The 16,513-nt window shown below is 34.9% G+C and overlaps 5 protein-coding genes, 1 non-coding gene and 1 pseudogene across 6 annotated transcripts; 1 reads left to right on the top strand and 6 right to left on the bottom strand.

Annotated features, from left to right (window-relative positions):
• Positions 1 to 241: 241 nt before the first annotated feature.
• Positions 242 to 329, bottom strand: TRNAS-GCU (transfer RNA serine (anticodon GCU)). Its single transcript has one exon. It is a non-coding gene; the product is annotated as a tRNA-Ser (tRNA).
• A 1,444-nt stretch (positions 330 to 1,773) lies between these two features.
• LOC131057477 (ATP synthase subunit alpha, chloroplastic) lies at positions 1,774 to 3,862 on the bottom strand. Its single transcript, XM_057991659.2, has one exon. It carries the CDS (start codon positions 3,805 to 3,807, stop codon positions 2,284 to 2,286), a length of 1,524 nt encoding a protein of 507 aa, XP_057847642.1. The 5' UTR covers positions 3,808 to 3,862; the 3' UTR covers positions 1,774 to 2,283.
• On the bottom strand, positions 3,862 to 4,374 carry LOC131057500 (ATP synthase subunit b, chloroplastic-like; annotated as a pseudogene).
• Positions 4,375 to 4,388: 14 nt separating this feature from the next.
• LOC131057489 (ATP synthase subunit a, chloroplastic) lies at positions 4,389 to 6,994 on the bottom strand. Its single transcript, XM_057991671.2, has one exon. The coding sequence runs from the start codon at positions 6,992 to 6,994 to the stop codon at positions 6,248 to 6,250; it is 747 nt and encodes a 248-aa protein (XP_057847654.1). The 3' UTR covers positions 4,389 to 6,247.
• A 234-nt stretch (positions 6,995 to 7,228) lies between these two features.
• On the bottom strand, positions 7,229 to 8,417 carry LOC131057490 (small ribosomal subunit protein uS2c). Its single transcript, XM_057991672.1, has one exon. The coding sequence runs from the start codon at positions 7,934 to 7,936 to the stop codon at positions 7,229 to 7,231; it is 708 nt and encodes a 235-aa protein (XP_057847655.1). The 5' UTR covers positions 7,937 to 8,417.
• Positions 8,064 to 11,555, bottom strand: LOC131057470 (DNA-directed RNA polymerase subunit beta''). Its single transcript, XM_057991653.2, has one exon. It carries the CDS (start codon positions 11,553 to 11,555, stop codon positions 8,064 to 8,066), a length of 3,492 nt encoding a protein of 1,163 aa, XP_057847636.2.
• Positions 11,556 to 12,822: 1,267 nt separating this feature from the next.
• On the top strand, positions 12,823 to 15,767 carry LOC131858051 (photosystem I P700 chlorophyll a apoprotein A1-like). Its single transcript, XM_059210926.1, has one exon. It carries the CDS (start codon positions 14,223 to 14,225, stop codon positions 15,765 to 15,767), a length of 1,545 nt encoding a protein of 514 aa, XP_059066909.1. The 5' UTR covers positions 12,823 to 14,222.
• The last annotated feature ends 746 nt before the right edge of the window (positions 15,768 to 16,513 follow it).

Below are 16,513 nucleotides of genomic sequence, written 5' to 3'. Positions count from 1 at the left end.
AAAATTGATGATCTATTCCGTTTTCTAATAAGAATCCCGGAGATTACATAATGCTTACTCTTAAGCTATTCGTTTACACAGTAGTGATATTTTTTGTTTCTCTCTTTATCTTTGGATTCCTATCAAACGATCCAGGACGAAATCCTGGGCGTAAAGAATAGTGATGAAAAAAGATTAGAAAGTAGATTTTGTAAAAGGGCCTATTTCTATAGGTTTTGAGGAGTCATCTTAAGTGACTGAACGGAGAGAGAGGGATTCGAACCCTCGGTACAAATAGTCTGTACAACGGATTAGCAATCCACCGCTTTAGTCCGCTCAGCCATCTCTCCTAGATGGGAGATCTAAAATGAATATAGCATTTCACTAAATAAAGACCAAGATTTGTGAGAATCCGATTTTTTTTCTTTATTCCGTTCCAAACGATTTTCCGCTTTCTCTAGCCCGGCCAGTATCTGGCCAGGCCATTATCTTCCCTAGATAAGAATAATTAACCAAATTATGAAGCATACAGTGCTCTAGCTAATCTGAGAGCTAAAAATAATACTATAAAAGCAGCTAAAAGGGCTATCAAAATTTGACCTAGTGATATCATTTTTTTATTTCCTCTCCAATCACTATTTATTATATAAGATAATAGATAAGCACTTCTAGTTATTTATTTTAATGATTCTGGCTGTTTCAGGCTATAATCTGGATGAAATGTTCTAGATTGAAAATGGATAGATCATATTGGAAGGGTAAAAAAGAGATTTCAAAGACTAAGAGTGGATAATTTTTATGAAAATGATCATAATTTTCATTTTCTATTCATAAAGAAAAACTATGAAAAAATCATTTGAACCATTCTAAGGAATGTGTTAATAATTCTAACAGCTATTATAGAGTGGTTACTAAAAAAAATATTACTTAAGTAATAGGGTATTATTTTGAATATCCATAAAGGATTGTTCTTGCAAGAGTAAAAACAATAAGGTAAGGGGCGGATTTAAAAGGAACCATCTCCTATTGAATTATTCAGGAATAGGGAAATACGATGATAGGAACTTGCATTAAATTCTTATTAGAATCTAAAAATTCCTTTTTTCCCTATTGGACAAAAGATCGATCTGTATGATACAATGAAATTGTGGCGGGTATAGTTTAGTGGTAAAAGTGTGATTCGTTCTATCATTATATTCAACAGAGTTGAAGGATCTTTCAACTCTCGTCTATATTTTGAAAAAAAAAAGCTATATTTCTATATAGGTTCCAAACCTCTCCTATGAATACCCTGGTTCAGGAAAGGAATTGTGCACATTCTCGTAATTTGGATTTGGAATGATAAAAAACCCTATTTTCCATTCCATCCAAGATGGCGAAACAGAATGTAGAATGTTTTCAAGGATTAGACCGATCTATCTAATCAGATCAATTAAAGATCCATGGATATCAAAAGATTATTTTTCATCGTAACTAAATGTTCAACTGCTAGAATAGCAAAAGTTGGAGCCAAATAGCTAGATAACAATGACTTTGGTTTACTTGAGTCACCGTTATTTTGTTTGAGCTCGGTGGAATTTGATTTCCTCTAGGATCGCAATCAGTAGAAATAGGGAACGAAGTAATTAGAAAGATTTTTTAGCCCAATATTAAGATTTTTCAATCTTATCTTTCTATAGGGATCATCTATAAAGTGAATAGGTATTCTATATTTAAGGTTGTTCACCTGAAATTAAGAGGAAAGAAAGAACTACAAATAAACTAACATAGATGTTATGGAACAGAGCAAAACTATTTTTTAATTTTCTTTTTTTTTTTTATTCACAAATATTTATTATTATTTGAATAATCGTTTTTCATTAGACCTCCCATTCTATCTCTCTCCCATGGAGGAGCCGAATGAAATGAAATTTTCGTGTTCGGTTCTGAATTAGAGGCGTTAATCAACGTCGACTATAACCCCTAGCCTTCCAAGCTAACGATGCGGGTTCGATTCCCGCTACCCGCTCATTTATATTCCTTATTCAAATTTTTCATGTCAACTTCTCTCTCATTCACATGAATTTTTTATGCCCATGTTACATATCTATTCTTTCTCTTTCTTTCCCGAATCTGGTTGTGGATGGAGAAAAAATCATACTTTTTTGTTCCCGATAAAGTATTTCAAGGAATAATGAAAATAAAGCGTCCATCGTCTAATGGATAGGACAGAGGTCTTCTAAACCTTAAGTATAGGTTCAAATCCTATTGGACGTAATAATGCGTTATGCTTTGTAAATGTTGCAAAATGATTATTAAACTCTTTTATCTTATTCCCAACATAAGAAAAAGTTGGATATTTTCTTGAATAGCTTCTTTTAAAAGGCCTTCTGCTTGTTCCGTCAATATCCCAGTAGAACGTATAATTTCTCCAAACTGGGGTTTATTTTTTACTAAATACTCGCGCAACTTAAGGATAAATTTTTTAACTTGTACGATATCTAATGCATCTAGATATCCATTCGTTCCAGTATAAATCATAGCTATTTGTTCTTCCACTGTTAAAGGATCCGATTGAGATTGTTTGAGCAATTCGCGTAATCGTTGACCTCTTGCCAATTGATCTTGTGTAGCTTTATCAAGATCAGAAGCGAATTGTGCAAAAGCTTCTAACTCTGCAAGTTGAGCTAATTCTAATTTTAATTTTCCAGCTACTTGTTTCATAGCTTTCATCTGAGCTGCGGATCCTACTCTAGATACGGAAAGACCTACATTAATGGCAGGTTGAATTCCTGCATTGAATAGATCAGCTGATAAGAAGATTTGCCCGTCGGTAATGGAAATTACGTTAGTTGGAATATAAGCTGAGACATCTCCAGCTTGAGTCTCCACTATTGGTAAAGCAGTCAAACTCCCTCCACCTAACTGAGAATTTAATTTAGCTGCTCTTTCTAATAAACGAGAATGTAAATAGAAAACATCTCCTGGATAAGCTTCCCGGCCAGGGGGTCTTCTTAATAGAAGAGACATTTGTCGATAAGCTTGTGCTTGTTTGGAAAGATCATCATAAATGATTAATGTATGTTGTTCTTTATACATAAAGTATTCGGCTAAAGCTGCTCCTGTATAAGGAGCAAGATATTGTAATGTAGCAGGAGAATCCGCAGTTTCCGCTACCACAATGGTATACTCCATTGCGCCACGGTCTTCGAAGGTATTAACTACCTGAGCTACGGAAGAAGCTTTTTGGCCAATAGCGACATAAACACATATTACATTCTGATTTTTTTGATTTATAATCGTATCTGTAGCTACTGCCGTCTTACCGGTCTGCCTGTCCCCAATAATCAATTCTCGCTGACCGCGTCCTATAGGGATCATAGAATCAATAGCAATAAGACCCGTTTGAAGAGGTTCATATACAGAACGTCTTGAAATAATACCTGGGGCGGGAGATTCGATCAATCGAGATTCGGAAGATGAAATCTTCCCCTTACCATCAATAGGTCGAGCTAGCGCATTTACAACTCGACCCAAATAAGCATCACTTACTGGTATCTGAGCAATTTTTCCTGTTGCTCTTACGGAACTGCCCTCTTGTATCATCAAGCCATCACCCATTAATACAGCTCCAACATTATCTGATTCTAGATTTAGGGCAATACCTACTGTACCATCTACGAATTCTACTAATTCCCCTGCCATTACTTTATCAAGACCATGAATACGAGCAATGCCATCCCCTACTTGAAGTACAGTACCAATATTAACAACTTGGACCTCGTTATTATATTGTTCAATCTGTTTACGTATTATACTACTGATTTCATCGGGTCGAATAGTTACCATTAACACTAGTTAATTCTCTTTTGAAAAATAAGACCTACTATATTATATATACTGTTAATCAGTTATGTTTTTCATGGCTAGGAGCAGGTCGATATTATGCTCGATCGTACGTAAATGTAACTCGCTATTCAAACGACTATTCAGAGTTCCTAGAGCTCTTTGGACAGCTTGGTAAGAAATTTGTTTTTGAACCAGTTCAATTACTCTTTCTTGTTCCAAGTGAATGGTTTCATTCTTTAAATTTTCTAATTGTTTCAAATTAATAGAAGCAACATTGATAAGATCATTTTTTTCTTGTTGTATTTGAGAATATCCATTTACCCGAATTTCGCGTACCCGCCTTTCTACTTCCCGTAAGCGAGCCCGGGCTTGCTCAAGTTGATTAGCAGCTCCTTTACATAGTTCTTCAGAACTCTGAATAGTACTCGATATTTTCTGTTTACGGTTATCTAATAGATTACTTAATGAAAGTAGATTATCTATTCATAAGTTGAACGAATGGATAATCTCTTCCCAAACCGAACACGAACCTTTCGATTCATTCGGCTCTCCCGCTCGGCTTTTTTTTTACCGAGCCTGCCCTTTTCGTTCATATTATGTATAAAAATAAAATCAATCTATCAAAGACCAAAATCTACGAAGGGCTCTTTTGCCAAAAGGGATTTTTTATTATCAACAAAGTTGTTTTTTCTTTTTCTTCTTTTTTCTTTTTCTTCTTTTTTTCTTTTCATTCATATTTCCTATTTACTTTTTCTTGAATAAATTCGCTTTTGTGTAGGTCGTCGGTTCCGCATTTAAACCCAAAAAATTGGACGGGAGATTAGGACTATTTTTCAGTAGATAGATTGAATAATTCCATTGATATGAATGTTATATATCGGATCAACCTCCAACTATGCCTTTGAACCCTTCTCATATTAGCACAGCGGTGGAAAGAGTACCCAGTTGTGCTTGGACTTCAAGCAGTTTAGCTTTAACCATTCTAAAGATTTTCTCTTGTTGGTTGGGATTGGTAATAAAATTTCCCAATCAATTACGAAATGCTATAGTTCTTCCATATTTTTTTCCCTTTTAGAAGTAATTCGTTGAGATCATGCACTTTTCTATCTACAAAGTGCAGTTGGTTGGATCCAGCTGGATTATTCAAATATACAACTCGCACACACTCCCTTTCCGAAATAGATCAGTACACCAAGCACCACACTGAGATTTATTATATTTGTTTCTAAAATATTGGTATTTAACCCGAAACCCTCAGCGGAGGATAGGGAAATGAAAGAATCAGTTACATTTTTCATACGCTCTCCCCTCATAGATAAGGATACTTTTACAAAGTTTTTTCTCCGACTCGATCCTACTATTATTCGAATTTCGGATAAGCAGATTTCGAGTACTTAGTAAGTCCCAGGTCCCGCATAACGATAAATAAGGATACAATTATGAAAAAAAAACTTTGTTCTATCTATCTACTTCTCCGAGTGTCGCAAATCTTTCTGACCGAAACAAGTGAAGTATAAGTCCACTATTTTGGATCAGCCCCCCCCCTATTGGCTGAACAAGAAAATTGATAGAGGGGGTCTTTAAAATCCCGAAGAATACGGATTTTGGTCTCCGAGATCAAACAAATGGATTAGCAAATAAAAGTGCCAGAGCTACAACTAATCCATAAATAGTTAAAGCTTCCATAAAAGCTAAACTTAGCAGTAAGGTGCCTCGTATTTTACCCTCCGCCTCTGGTTGTCTCGCAATACCTTCAACAGCTTGTCCCGCAGCAGTGCCTTGACCAATGCCAGGTCCAATAGAAGCAAGGCCTACGGATAATCCAGCAGCAATAACGGAAGCAGCAGAAATCAAAGGATTCATGGTAATCTCCTCTTAGGTGTGGATAATATGATAGTTTTATCTATTGATTTGATTGTTCACGTTCAACTAGAGAACAATTTCTTTGAAACAACTAAACTCCGACGAAATGGCATTCAAAATTATGATATTACCAATTCTCTACCCTGACATTATATTCTTTTTTAGATGAAATAGAGACAGATTTTTTTTTCATTTATAAAATGAAATATTCTGCGTAATAGCCCATTTTTTATGGTTAATTCTAAATAATTATATATATATATTAGTATATATATAATTATATAACATAATACAAACTATGTACATAAAATGTATGTATCCCTTCGAAATCGAAAAATGCATTGTTCCACACCGGGGTACACAGTTTACTAAACTAATTCCCATTAGTAAACCTATTCATTTTACTATGTAGATATGAATCTACAAATAGGATCTATTCTATCTATGAATTTTATCGACGGGATTAGCGATCCTTAATTTTTCTACTAAGATCTTAGAGATGAAGTATTTTCATTTATGATTATACAAGGGAGAATCGAAATGAAAAGTTAGAAAAGACTGAGTCCAATTAATTGAATTAATGATGACCCTCCATGGATTCGCCTATATAAGCTGCGGCTAGAGTTGCAAAGATTAGAGCTTGAATACCACTTGTAAATAATCCTAGGAACATTACAGGTATAGGTACCACTATAGGTACTAAGGAAACAAGAACGGCAACTACTAATTCGTCAGCTAATATATTTCCAAAAAGTCGAAAACTAAGTGATAGAGGTTTTGTAAAATCTTCTAATATGTTAATTGGTAAAAGTATTGGGGTTGGTTGAATATATTTACCAAAATAGCCTAAACCCCTCTTTGTAAAACCTGCATAAAAATAAGCTACTGATGTGAGCAAAGCTAGAGCTACTGTGGTATTAATATCATTTGTAGGTGCGGCTAATTCCCCATGAGGTAATTTAATAATTCCCCAAGGAAAAAGAGCACCTGCCCAGTTAGAAACAAAAATAAATAGAAACATAGTCCCTATAAAAGGAACCCAGGGACCATATTCTTCTTCGCCAATCTGAGTTCTAGCCAAGTCCCGAACAAATTCGAGAACATATTCCAAAAAATTTTGTGCTCCGTTCGGAATGATTTGTGGGTCTCGAACAGCTAGAGTAGCTGAACCTAATAAGACAGCAATTACAATCCAGGAAGTTATAAGTACCTGTGCATGAACTTGAAACCCCCCTATTTGCCAATAAAAATGCTGACCTACTTCCACACCGGATATCTCGTAGAAATAATTCAGCATGTTAATAGGAAATTGTAAAATATCCATATTACCCTTTATATAGAAAGATGAACTTCAAAAAGAAATGATTTTGGTTCAATGACCGATTCCTCAATTATTTACACTATCATCAGTCAGGCTACGAAATAAAATAATGGAATGATTATTTGATTGATTAAGAAGATTTCTTTATTTCTATCAAAATAGATTATCTTAATCTATTCTATAAGATTTGGGAATAGTAGCCAACTTAGTTATAGCTTCTCTTTTTTTATTTTGAATTCACTTTTTATAGTACAATTCTCTACCCGCGCGAATTGCTAAAATTAATTTATTTAGGATCAGGCGGATTGGTCCTCTACCATCATCATTGGCTGGGATTGGGATATCCACGAGATCTGGGTCACAATCTGTATCAACTAAGCAAATTGTTGGAATACCCAAAGTTCTACATTCCCGAATAGCAGTATATTCTCCTTTTTGATCGAGAATTATTACAATATCGGGCAATTTTGTCATGTATCTAATACCCCCTAGATCTTCCTGCAATTTGTTCAATTCTCTCTTGAGTATTGCTGCTTCTTTTTTCGTAAATCCATCGAATCCTCCCGTATTTTTTTTTTTCGTTAAATTTTTGAATTTTTCAAGTCTTGCTTCTGTAGTAAACCAATTAGTTAACATACCCGCGAGCCATTTTTTATTTACATAATGACATCGAGCTGCTAAAGCAGCTAATTTAGCAGCATCAGCTGTTTGATGTTTTGTACCAACTATCATAAATTGTTTTCCTCTTTTTGCTCCATCAAACACAAAATCACAGGCTTCTGATAAAAAACGAGCGGTGTAAGTTAAATTTATAATATGATTATCTTTACGTTCTTTAAAAATGTAAGGTGCCATTTTAGGATTCCATTTTCTGGTCTCATGACCAAAATGAACTCCTACTTTTACCATCTCTTTCAAATTGATGTTCCAATTTTTTTTCGTCATTTTTGCTTTTCTTTTTTTACTATGTGTAATATCTACATTCCAATGGAATGGGTTAGATTGCTTGCCGTAGCGTACTTGGTACAAGTATTCATTTCATTTTTTAAATGAAATCTAACAATTTGCTTTTTTATTTTTTATTTTTACTAGCTTCTTTTTTATTTTTACTAGTTTCTTTTTTATTTTTACTAGTTTCTTTTTTATTTTTACTAGTTTCTTTTTTATTTTTACTAGTTTCTTTTTTATTTTTACTAGTTTCTTTTTTATTTTTACTAGTTTCTTTTTGTTTAAGAGATAAAATCAAGGCTTGATCTTGATGCTCAAAAAAAAAATCTTCGACTTTATTGATAAATAGACTTTTTTGACTCGTTCTCGAATTCATTTTGCTCCGTTTTACCAAACGGTTGAATCCAGTACCGACAGGTATCATTCCCCCGAGAATAACATTTTCCTTCAAGCCCTTCAACCAATCAATGCGACCTTGAAGAGCAGATTTAGCTAGGACCTGAGCAGTCTCCTGAAAACTCGCTTCTGACAGAAAACTTTGAGTATTCAGAGATGCGTTTGTCATTCCCAATAAAATGGTTCGATAGTTTATTCTTTTTTCTAGAGCGCGATCCATTCTTTGTACTCGTGATAATCCAACGAGTTCTCCGGGTAAAAAAAGACTACCTAGTCCATTTTCCCAATTTTTATTTTCGGACCTGTCGACATCTACAACTAAAACTTTCGATGTAATTTGGCGAACAATAATTTCTATATGTTTATCAGAAATTTGTACCCCCTGGGATCGATAAACCTTTTGAATTTCATCGACCAACTGATTCTGACTATCCTCCATAGTCATTCTAACACTGGTGAATGACCCCCAAAAGTTTCCAAAAAATATTGCTAGGTATCTGTTCAATTTTTGAAATCTTTTTTTTCGATTTTTTGATATTGAAGTATTTGAGCGGGCTTCTGACAATTGTTCAACTTTAGGAAGACCTTGAATTATATCATCGGATTTTAATCTTTCGTATAACATAGTTATTAATGTATCTCCTTGGGAAAGAATTTTCCCATAATAACTATTAAGAGTTGCTCCTCGAGCACCCAAATAGGGTTTAGCTAATCTAATGACGAAAGATTCCTCATGAACAACTACAATTTGACCAGATCCTTGGAGTTGTTTATCTTCGGATATCCATATACTTTCGGAACAAAATTGTCCAAGGCTGACTACTGAAAATGTTTTTTCAAAAAAATTGGATAGGCAAAAGTACAAATTCAAATTGAAGAAATCGAAAATAATATTCCTGCATGAATCAAATTGATAAATTTCCCTCTTTTCGTCCATAAAATAGCATTTAGCTAATTGGAAATTATTCGAGTCATTGTTAGAAATTGAACGTTCAGTTAGTAACACTTTTTTATAAGTCATGAAATGAGAGTATGGGAAACGATTAGCAATACTATGTAAATGACCCAGGAGACCTGACAATTCAATTCTTTTTTTATTTGCATCCAACTTTTTTACTGTATTCAAGCATTTTAAATCATGAAACAAAACGATTTGCAAAAAATCAGAAGGAGAAAGAATAGTAAAAGATTCATCTTTTTTATTCTCATTAGGTAATGAACGAATAGTTCCCTTACTCAGTAATTTACTTTGATCATTCAAATTAGTGTGACCTAATTTGTTATGAAACAAAAATGGAGAACTCGCTATATTTTCCCTTTTTGCGATATTGAAAAAAGGGTATTTCAGCAAGCTAATTTGAATCATATTGATAATGATCTCATTTGTTCCTACTGAAATAAGAGAAGCATAAGTCTTTTTTATTTTTAATCTGGGCCCTCCGTCTAATTGATTTTCAAGAGAATTCCTTTTTTTTTCAATTGAATAACCTCCGAGAATATTCCCATATTTTATCATTTTTGAACGGGGGTCATTCAAAAAAGCAAAAATGTGCTTTTTATTTAGTAAAATACCTTGTCCTCTGGGTATTCTAAAAATGAAATCAGGACAAGGAATTCTTCGCTTTCCCCATTGTTTATCACACCATAATGGTACGATGAGTTTATTTTTTTCCTTTTTTACACTCATATGGGTATTTTCAAAAAGAATGGCGGAATAGATAGAGTCTTTATGTTCGTTAGGTATGGTTCGATCAGTTTCGAAATAATTCAAGATTTTTTTTCCTTTTTCAAAACAGTTTGAGTCAACTGATTCGTGTTTCACTTGATCCACCGAATAATTTGAAAGTGATTTATGTTTGTCAAGAAGAAGTTCTGGAATATCCACTTGATCTTGATCTGAAGAAAAAGGTACTACAACGGATTCATATATACTTCCCGATAATACCCATAAATGAGTTGTCTCTAATATCAAATTAGACATAGGGATACTCCGGTGCATTTCTCCTGTCAAGTCAGAATATATATGTTTCTTTACTTTTTCTTTAAAGGGGGATCTTTTAGCACGAACCTCGGCAATTACTTGTTCCGATTCGACGAGTTGATTATTCTGAATGAATAGCAAACTTTCTGGCGGAATCGTTAAGTTTTGTACTTCATATTGATTATTGATAGTCACGTCTAAACTATTATAACATATATAAGCAGGATGCCCATGACGGGTACGGGTAGGATAAACCAAATTTTCATTGAATTCAATTTTTCCGGTGAACGGGGCTCGTACATGTTCTGCAATATCACCCGTGAATACTCCACCAGTATGAAAAGTCCTTAGTGTTAGTTGAGTTCCCGGTTCTCCAATTGATTGGCCTGCAATAATGCCGACTGCTTCTCCTAATTCGATTAAGTTGCTATGAGTAGTATTCCGACCATAACATAATTGACAAATCCAATATATACTTTTGCAAGTAAAAGGGGTTCGTATATATATTGGTTGTACTTGGAAATAATATAATTGATTGGCAAGTTTAATTCCAATATCTTCATTGCGCGTGGCAATACATCTCCCGTGTATATATACATCGTCTGCTAATACACGACCAATTAGTGTTTGTAGAACAAATTTATTTTTGATTGTTTCTCGATCTTGAATGAGATTTACAAAAAGACCTTGGATAGTACCACAATCTACTTTACGTACAACGAGGTGTTGTACTACTTCAACAAGTCTACGTGTGAGGTATCCAGCATCTGCTGTTCGTATAGAAGTATCCACAACTCCTTTACGAGCACCGTAACATGAAATAATATATTCCGTTAAAGAAAGTCCTTCGCGGAAATTCCCTTGAATGGGTAGATCAACAATTTTTCCTCGAGGATCCGACATTAATCCTCTCATACCTACTAATTGGTGAACCTGGGATGTACTTCCTCTAGCTCCTGAAAAGGACATCATATGTACTGGATTAAGAGGATCAGTCATCCTAAAATTCGGATTCATTTCTCGTCTCAAATATTCACTGGTAGCATGCCATACCTCAATCAATTGACGTAATTTTTCTACTGCATGTACATTCCCATAATCATGATGTCTTTCTGAAGCAAACCCTCGTTGCTGCGCATCTTGGATAAGCCATGCTTTAGATGGTGTTGTTAAAAGATCATCAATTCCTAATGAAATAGCTGCGTCAGTAGCTTGCTGGAAATTCAATTTATTGTTCATCAATAAATTGAATGAACTCTTTCAAATATTCCCATTTTTTCTTTATTTAGAAAAAATGATAATGTTTACATATTTGCGATCGTAAGGAAATCCATTTATTATACTATTGTGCATTGGAATATAATTTTGTTCATGGAATCATTTCCGTATGGGGAATAAAAAAAAAATTATCAAATTTATAATTGACTATGCCTAGATCTCAAAGAAATGACAATTTTATCGACAAGACTTTCACAATTGTAGCGGATATATTATTGCAGATAATCCCAATGGCTTCAGGGGAGAAAAAGGCATTTACCTATTACAGAGATGGTGTGATTTGATATTTTTTTCTTTCTGCTTTTTCTCGTTTCGTAGAATGGCGGAATATTTATTAAGTTAAGTTAAAGAAAACTTACGCTTAGTGAAGGTGAGTTTTAGAAATAGAACAATTCTTTCTGTCGTGTATCCCCGATTTATGCAGCCTTAGATGCTTTGATCTTCTGAGATTCTAGTATTAAGCAAAAGGTTATATCTATTACATAGATGTTAATGGTCAAATCTATATGATAGGTATGCATAGGGGAAAAAGCACTACGCGTTAAAATCGACAACACAAATGCTTCGTTATAATACACAAAACCTTTTTAATGAAGGGCTAGTTAGAATGGTTGAGGCAACAAACATCCATCTCGTTTGTATTTCGGATACCGCTAGAACCATCGGAGACTGTTGAAGTGAATAATCCCCGTAAAATACAGTGCGTTAAGGACAAAGAAATTGGTAGAGGTTATGTTTATAGTGCTAAGCTAAAATACTTGGTATTTAGAAAAAAATCTTTGCAAGAAGGATAGCTAGAGATTCATCGGAAATACGCTAGTTCCTGTTAATTCATAATATAAGAAACTATTTTTTTGTCCATTTAATGGATTACTTCCCTTATTCTGTAAAAAAAGGAGGAGCCGTATGAGGTGAAATTCTCATGTACGGTTTTGAAGCGGAGATCATTTCAATTGAATGAACGACCGTAACGAATGTCAGCTCAATCCGAAGGGGAATATGCGGAAGCTTTACAAAATTATTATGAAGCCATGCGACCGGAAATTGACCCCTATGACCGAAGTTATATATTATATAATATAGGTCTTATCCACACGAGTAATGGGGAACATACTGAGGCTTTGGAATATTATTTCCAGGCATTAGAACGAAACCCGTCTTTACCACAAGCTCTTAATAATACGGCCTTGATCTGTCATTACGTGCGGCTATCTGTACTATAGAATGAATTCGTTTAGAACTACGGAAAAGAAAAAAAAAAGAGGCTTTCTACATATGCACCGTCCAAAACAACGGTTTTTTATCAGCTGTAGTCAAAAGAATATCCCTCATAGGAGCCCAAATATGAATCGGTAAATATAGCCTGGATAGTCCATGGATAAAATAAAATCAATTCAATTGATGGAAAAAGCACCATAAAGATCAATTATTGAAAGTTCGGGCTGATACGATCAAATCTGCTCATGGGCAAAAAAAAGGATTCAATTTATGTAATAGGGTTGATTTACTAGGCTATTGAGCAGTGGTGTAGCATCGGATCCTAAAGACGTGAAGTACTTTCCTGGTAGGAAAGTATTCTTCAAAATTTCTATACAGAACATAGATAGTTACCTCTTAAAAAGATTTTTATCTGATCTAATCTGAAGTAGATCTCTTTATTTCTAATACTTCATCTTTTTTAGGGTGGGAGAAAGGAGAAAACCTGATCATTTATCGAAAGTGAAGTTTGAAACTCATGTCATTGACCCATTCTGTTCTTTCGGTTAACCTGAACGTATTTCTTCTATTTTGGAAGTTTGGGTAAAGGACTAAAGAATAGTTGATTGAGCCGTATGAGGTAGGAAACTCTCAAGTACGGTTCTAAGGGAAGAAAACTTTTAGAAGTTGATCTATCCCGACCGAGGAGAACAGGCCATTCAACAGGGAGATCCTGAAATTGCGGAAGCTTGGTTTGATCAAGCTGCTGAGTATTGGAAACAAGCTATAGCGCTTGCTCCAAGCAATTATATCGAAGCACAAAATCGGTTAAAGATTACAGGACGTTTTGGAGAATGAAAATGTCTCGATTACTATACTGCGAAATCGTCAAGAATATGAAATTTATCCAGACAGGATAAATCCATTTTTCATACTATTCGAGCGAATTAGCTTCTCTTATTGCATTGTCATTATAAAAAAATATGTTTAAAATAAAACAAAGAATACTTTCTATGGATCGTTAATGAAAAAAATCTTTTCTCTATGGGCAAATCCCGTCCAGAGATATAATTTATTAAAGATTCATTAATAATTTATCAATTCAAAGTTCTTTTGAATTATAAAAGTGATCTGTAACATATGGGTCCAGAGATATGGATAAATAAATCTGGATATGAAGATAATGATTGTATTAATATTGATATCTTTTTTTACCACTCGACGGGAAAGACGTTTTATATCTCGCAACGGTCCATTAAGCACCTATCAGATATGTCATAATAAATATGAACACCTGTCTCAAATCGACTTCCCTATCATAGTCGCTCTAGTTTTGAACTGGGAAATAAAGAGAGGAACGAGTTGAGAATATATCTTTTTTTTTATTCGGCGGGTTTTTTCTCATGTCTCGTCTGGAAAGAGGAGAACTCAATGACCATTCGTTCACCGGAACCAGAAGTAAAGATCATAGTGGATAGGGATCCTGTTAAAACCTCTTTTGAAAAATGGGCTAAACCCGGTCATTTCTCAAAGACACTAGCCAAGGGACCTAATACTACCACCTGGATCTGGAACCTACATGCTGATGCTCACGATTTTGATAGCCATACCAATAATTTGGAAGAGATCTCCCGCAAAGTATTTAGTGCTCATTTTGGTCAATTAGCAATAATATTTATTTGGCTAAGTGGGATGTACTTTCACGGCGCTCGCTTCTCCAATTATGAAGCATGGCTAGGCGATCCTACTCACATTAAACCCAGTGCTCAGGTAGTTTGGCCGATAGTAGGCCAAGAAATTTTGAATGGAGATGTGGGTGGAGGTTTTCGAGGAATACAAATAACCTCTGGGTTCTTCCAGATTTGGCGAGCATCCGGAATAACTAGTGAATTGCAACTTTACTGCACCGCAATTGGTGCATTGATCTTTGCAGCGTTAATGCTTTTTGCTGGTTGGTTCCATTATCACAAAGCTGCTCCAAAATTGACTTGGTTCCAAGATGTAGAATCCATGTTGAACCACCATTTAGCAGGGTTACTAGGACTTGGCTCTCTATCTTGGGCAGGACACCAAATACACGTTTCTTTACCTATTAATCAACTCTTAGATGCTGGAGTGGACCCTAAAGAGATACCACTTCCTCATGAGTTTATTTTAAATCGTGAGCTTTTAGCTCAACTTTATCCCAGTTTCGCTAAGGGATTGACCCCATTTTTCACCCTGAATTGGTCGGAATATTCAGATTTTTTGACTTTTCGCGGAGGACTCAACCCAGTAACGGGGGGTCTGTGGCTGACCGATACTGCACACCACCATTTGGCTATTGCAGTTCTTTTTCTAATCGCTGGTCATATGTATAGAACCAATTGGGTTATTGGTCATAACCTCAAGGATATTTTGGAAGCTCATAAAGGTCCATTTACAGGGGAAGGACATAAAGGTCTTTACGAGATCTTAACTACTTCATGGCATGCTCAATTAGCTCTTAACCTAGCTATGTTAGGGTCTTTAACTATTGTCGTAGCTCACCATATGTATTCTATGCCTCCCTATCCATATCTAGCTACTGACTATGGTACCCAACTGTCTCTGTTCACGCACCATATGTGGATTGGTGGATTTCTCATAGTTGGCGCTGCTGCACATGCAGCTATTTTTATGGTAAGAGACTATGATCCGACTACTCAATACAACAATCTTTTAGACCGTGTTCTGAGACATCGTGATGCAATCGTATCACACCTCAACTGGGCATGTATTTTCTTAGGTTTCCATAGTTTTGGTCTATATATTCATAATGATACTATGAGTGCTTTAGGACGTCCTAAAGATATGTTTTCAGATACTGCTATACAATTACAACCTATCTTTGCTCAATGGGTACAAAACACTCATGCTTTAGCACCCAGTTTGATATCCACCTTTATTATAAGTTCAATAAATAGAATTAAACTATATTTCTATATGATAGAATAGGACTACATAGAAAATTCTGTTTTTAAGATATTCTGATTTGGGTACCGGGTTCTATTTAATTAAAAAAGAAAAAAATGTTGGATCCTACATCTATTAGATCAATTAATGTAAATTATCTGATAATAAAAATGTATTGATATTGATATATATTCTATCTATAAGGCGGCATAGATCAATAGGAATATTGAACTATTTAATCATATAAAGTAGTAACTACTTTATTAAAATACAGAATAATTATTGAATGGCATAGCATTTATCTCAACATTTATATAGTTGGTTAGGATCAATCCGAACCATTCAAATTCAAATATAATTCAAAGTGCCTACTATTCAACAACTTATTAGAAACGCGAGACAGCCAATAGAAAATAGAACAAAATCTCCTGCTCTTAGAGGATGCCCTCAGCGTAAAGGAGTATGTGCCAGGGTGTATGTGCGACTCGTTTAGATCAGAAGCTGAAACGGACCAGGAAATCGCTCTAACAAGAAGAACTTTCCTTCTGTTAAAAAGTACAGATCTATCATCTACTCTTACCGGGGATGAAATTTATGGTTTCCATTGGTGCAAATCCAATCACCTTGATGTGGGATGAAAAGCACTTCCTCATTGGTAGCGAATGGTCATCAATCCATTGAGCGAGGAAATAATGCAAATTGAAAAAACATAAAGAGATTATGTTTTTATTGCTGCGAGAACGGACAAAAGGTCAGCTACCTTGCCAACTCTCACAATTACATGTCGT

Source organism: Cryptomeria japonica, chromosome 1, assembly GCF_030272615.1.
Source record: "Cryptomeria japonica chromosome 1, Sugi_1.0, whole genome shotgun sequence".
Taxonomy (NCBI): domain Eukaryota; kingdom Viridiplantae; phylum Streptophyta; class Pinopsida; order Cupressales; family Cupressaceae; genus Cryptomeria; species Cryptomeria japonica.
This window is presented reverse-complemented; position numbering and strand designations above follow the sequence as displayed.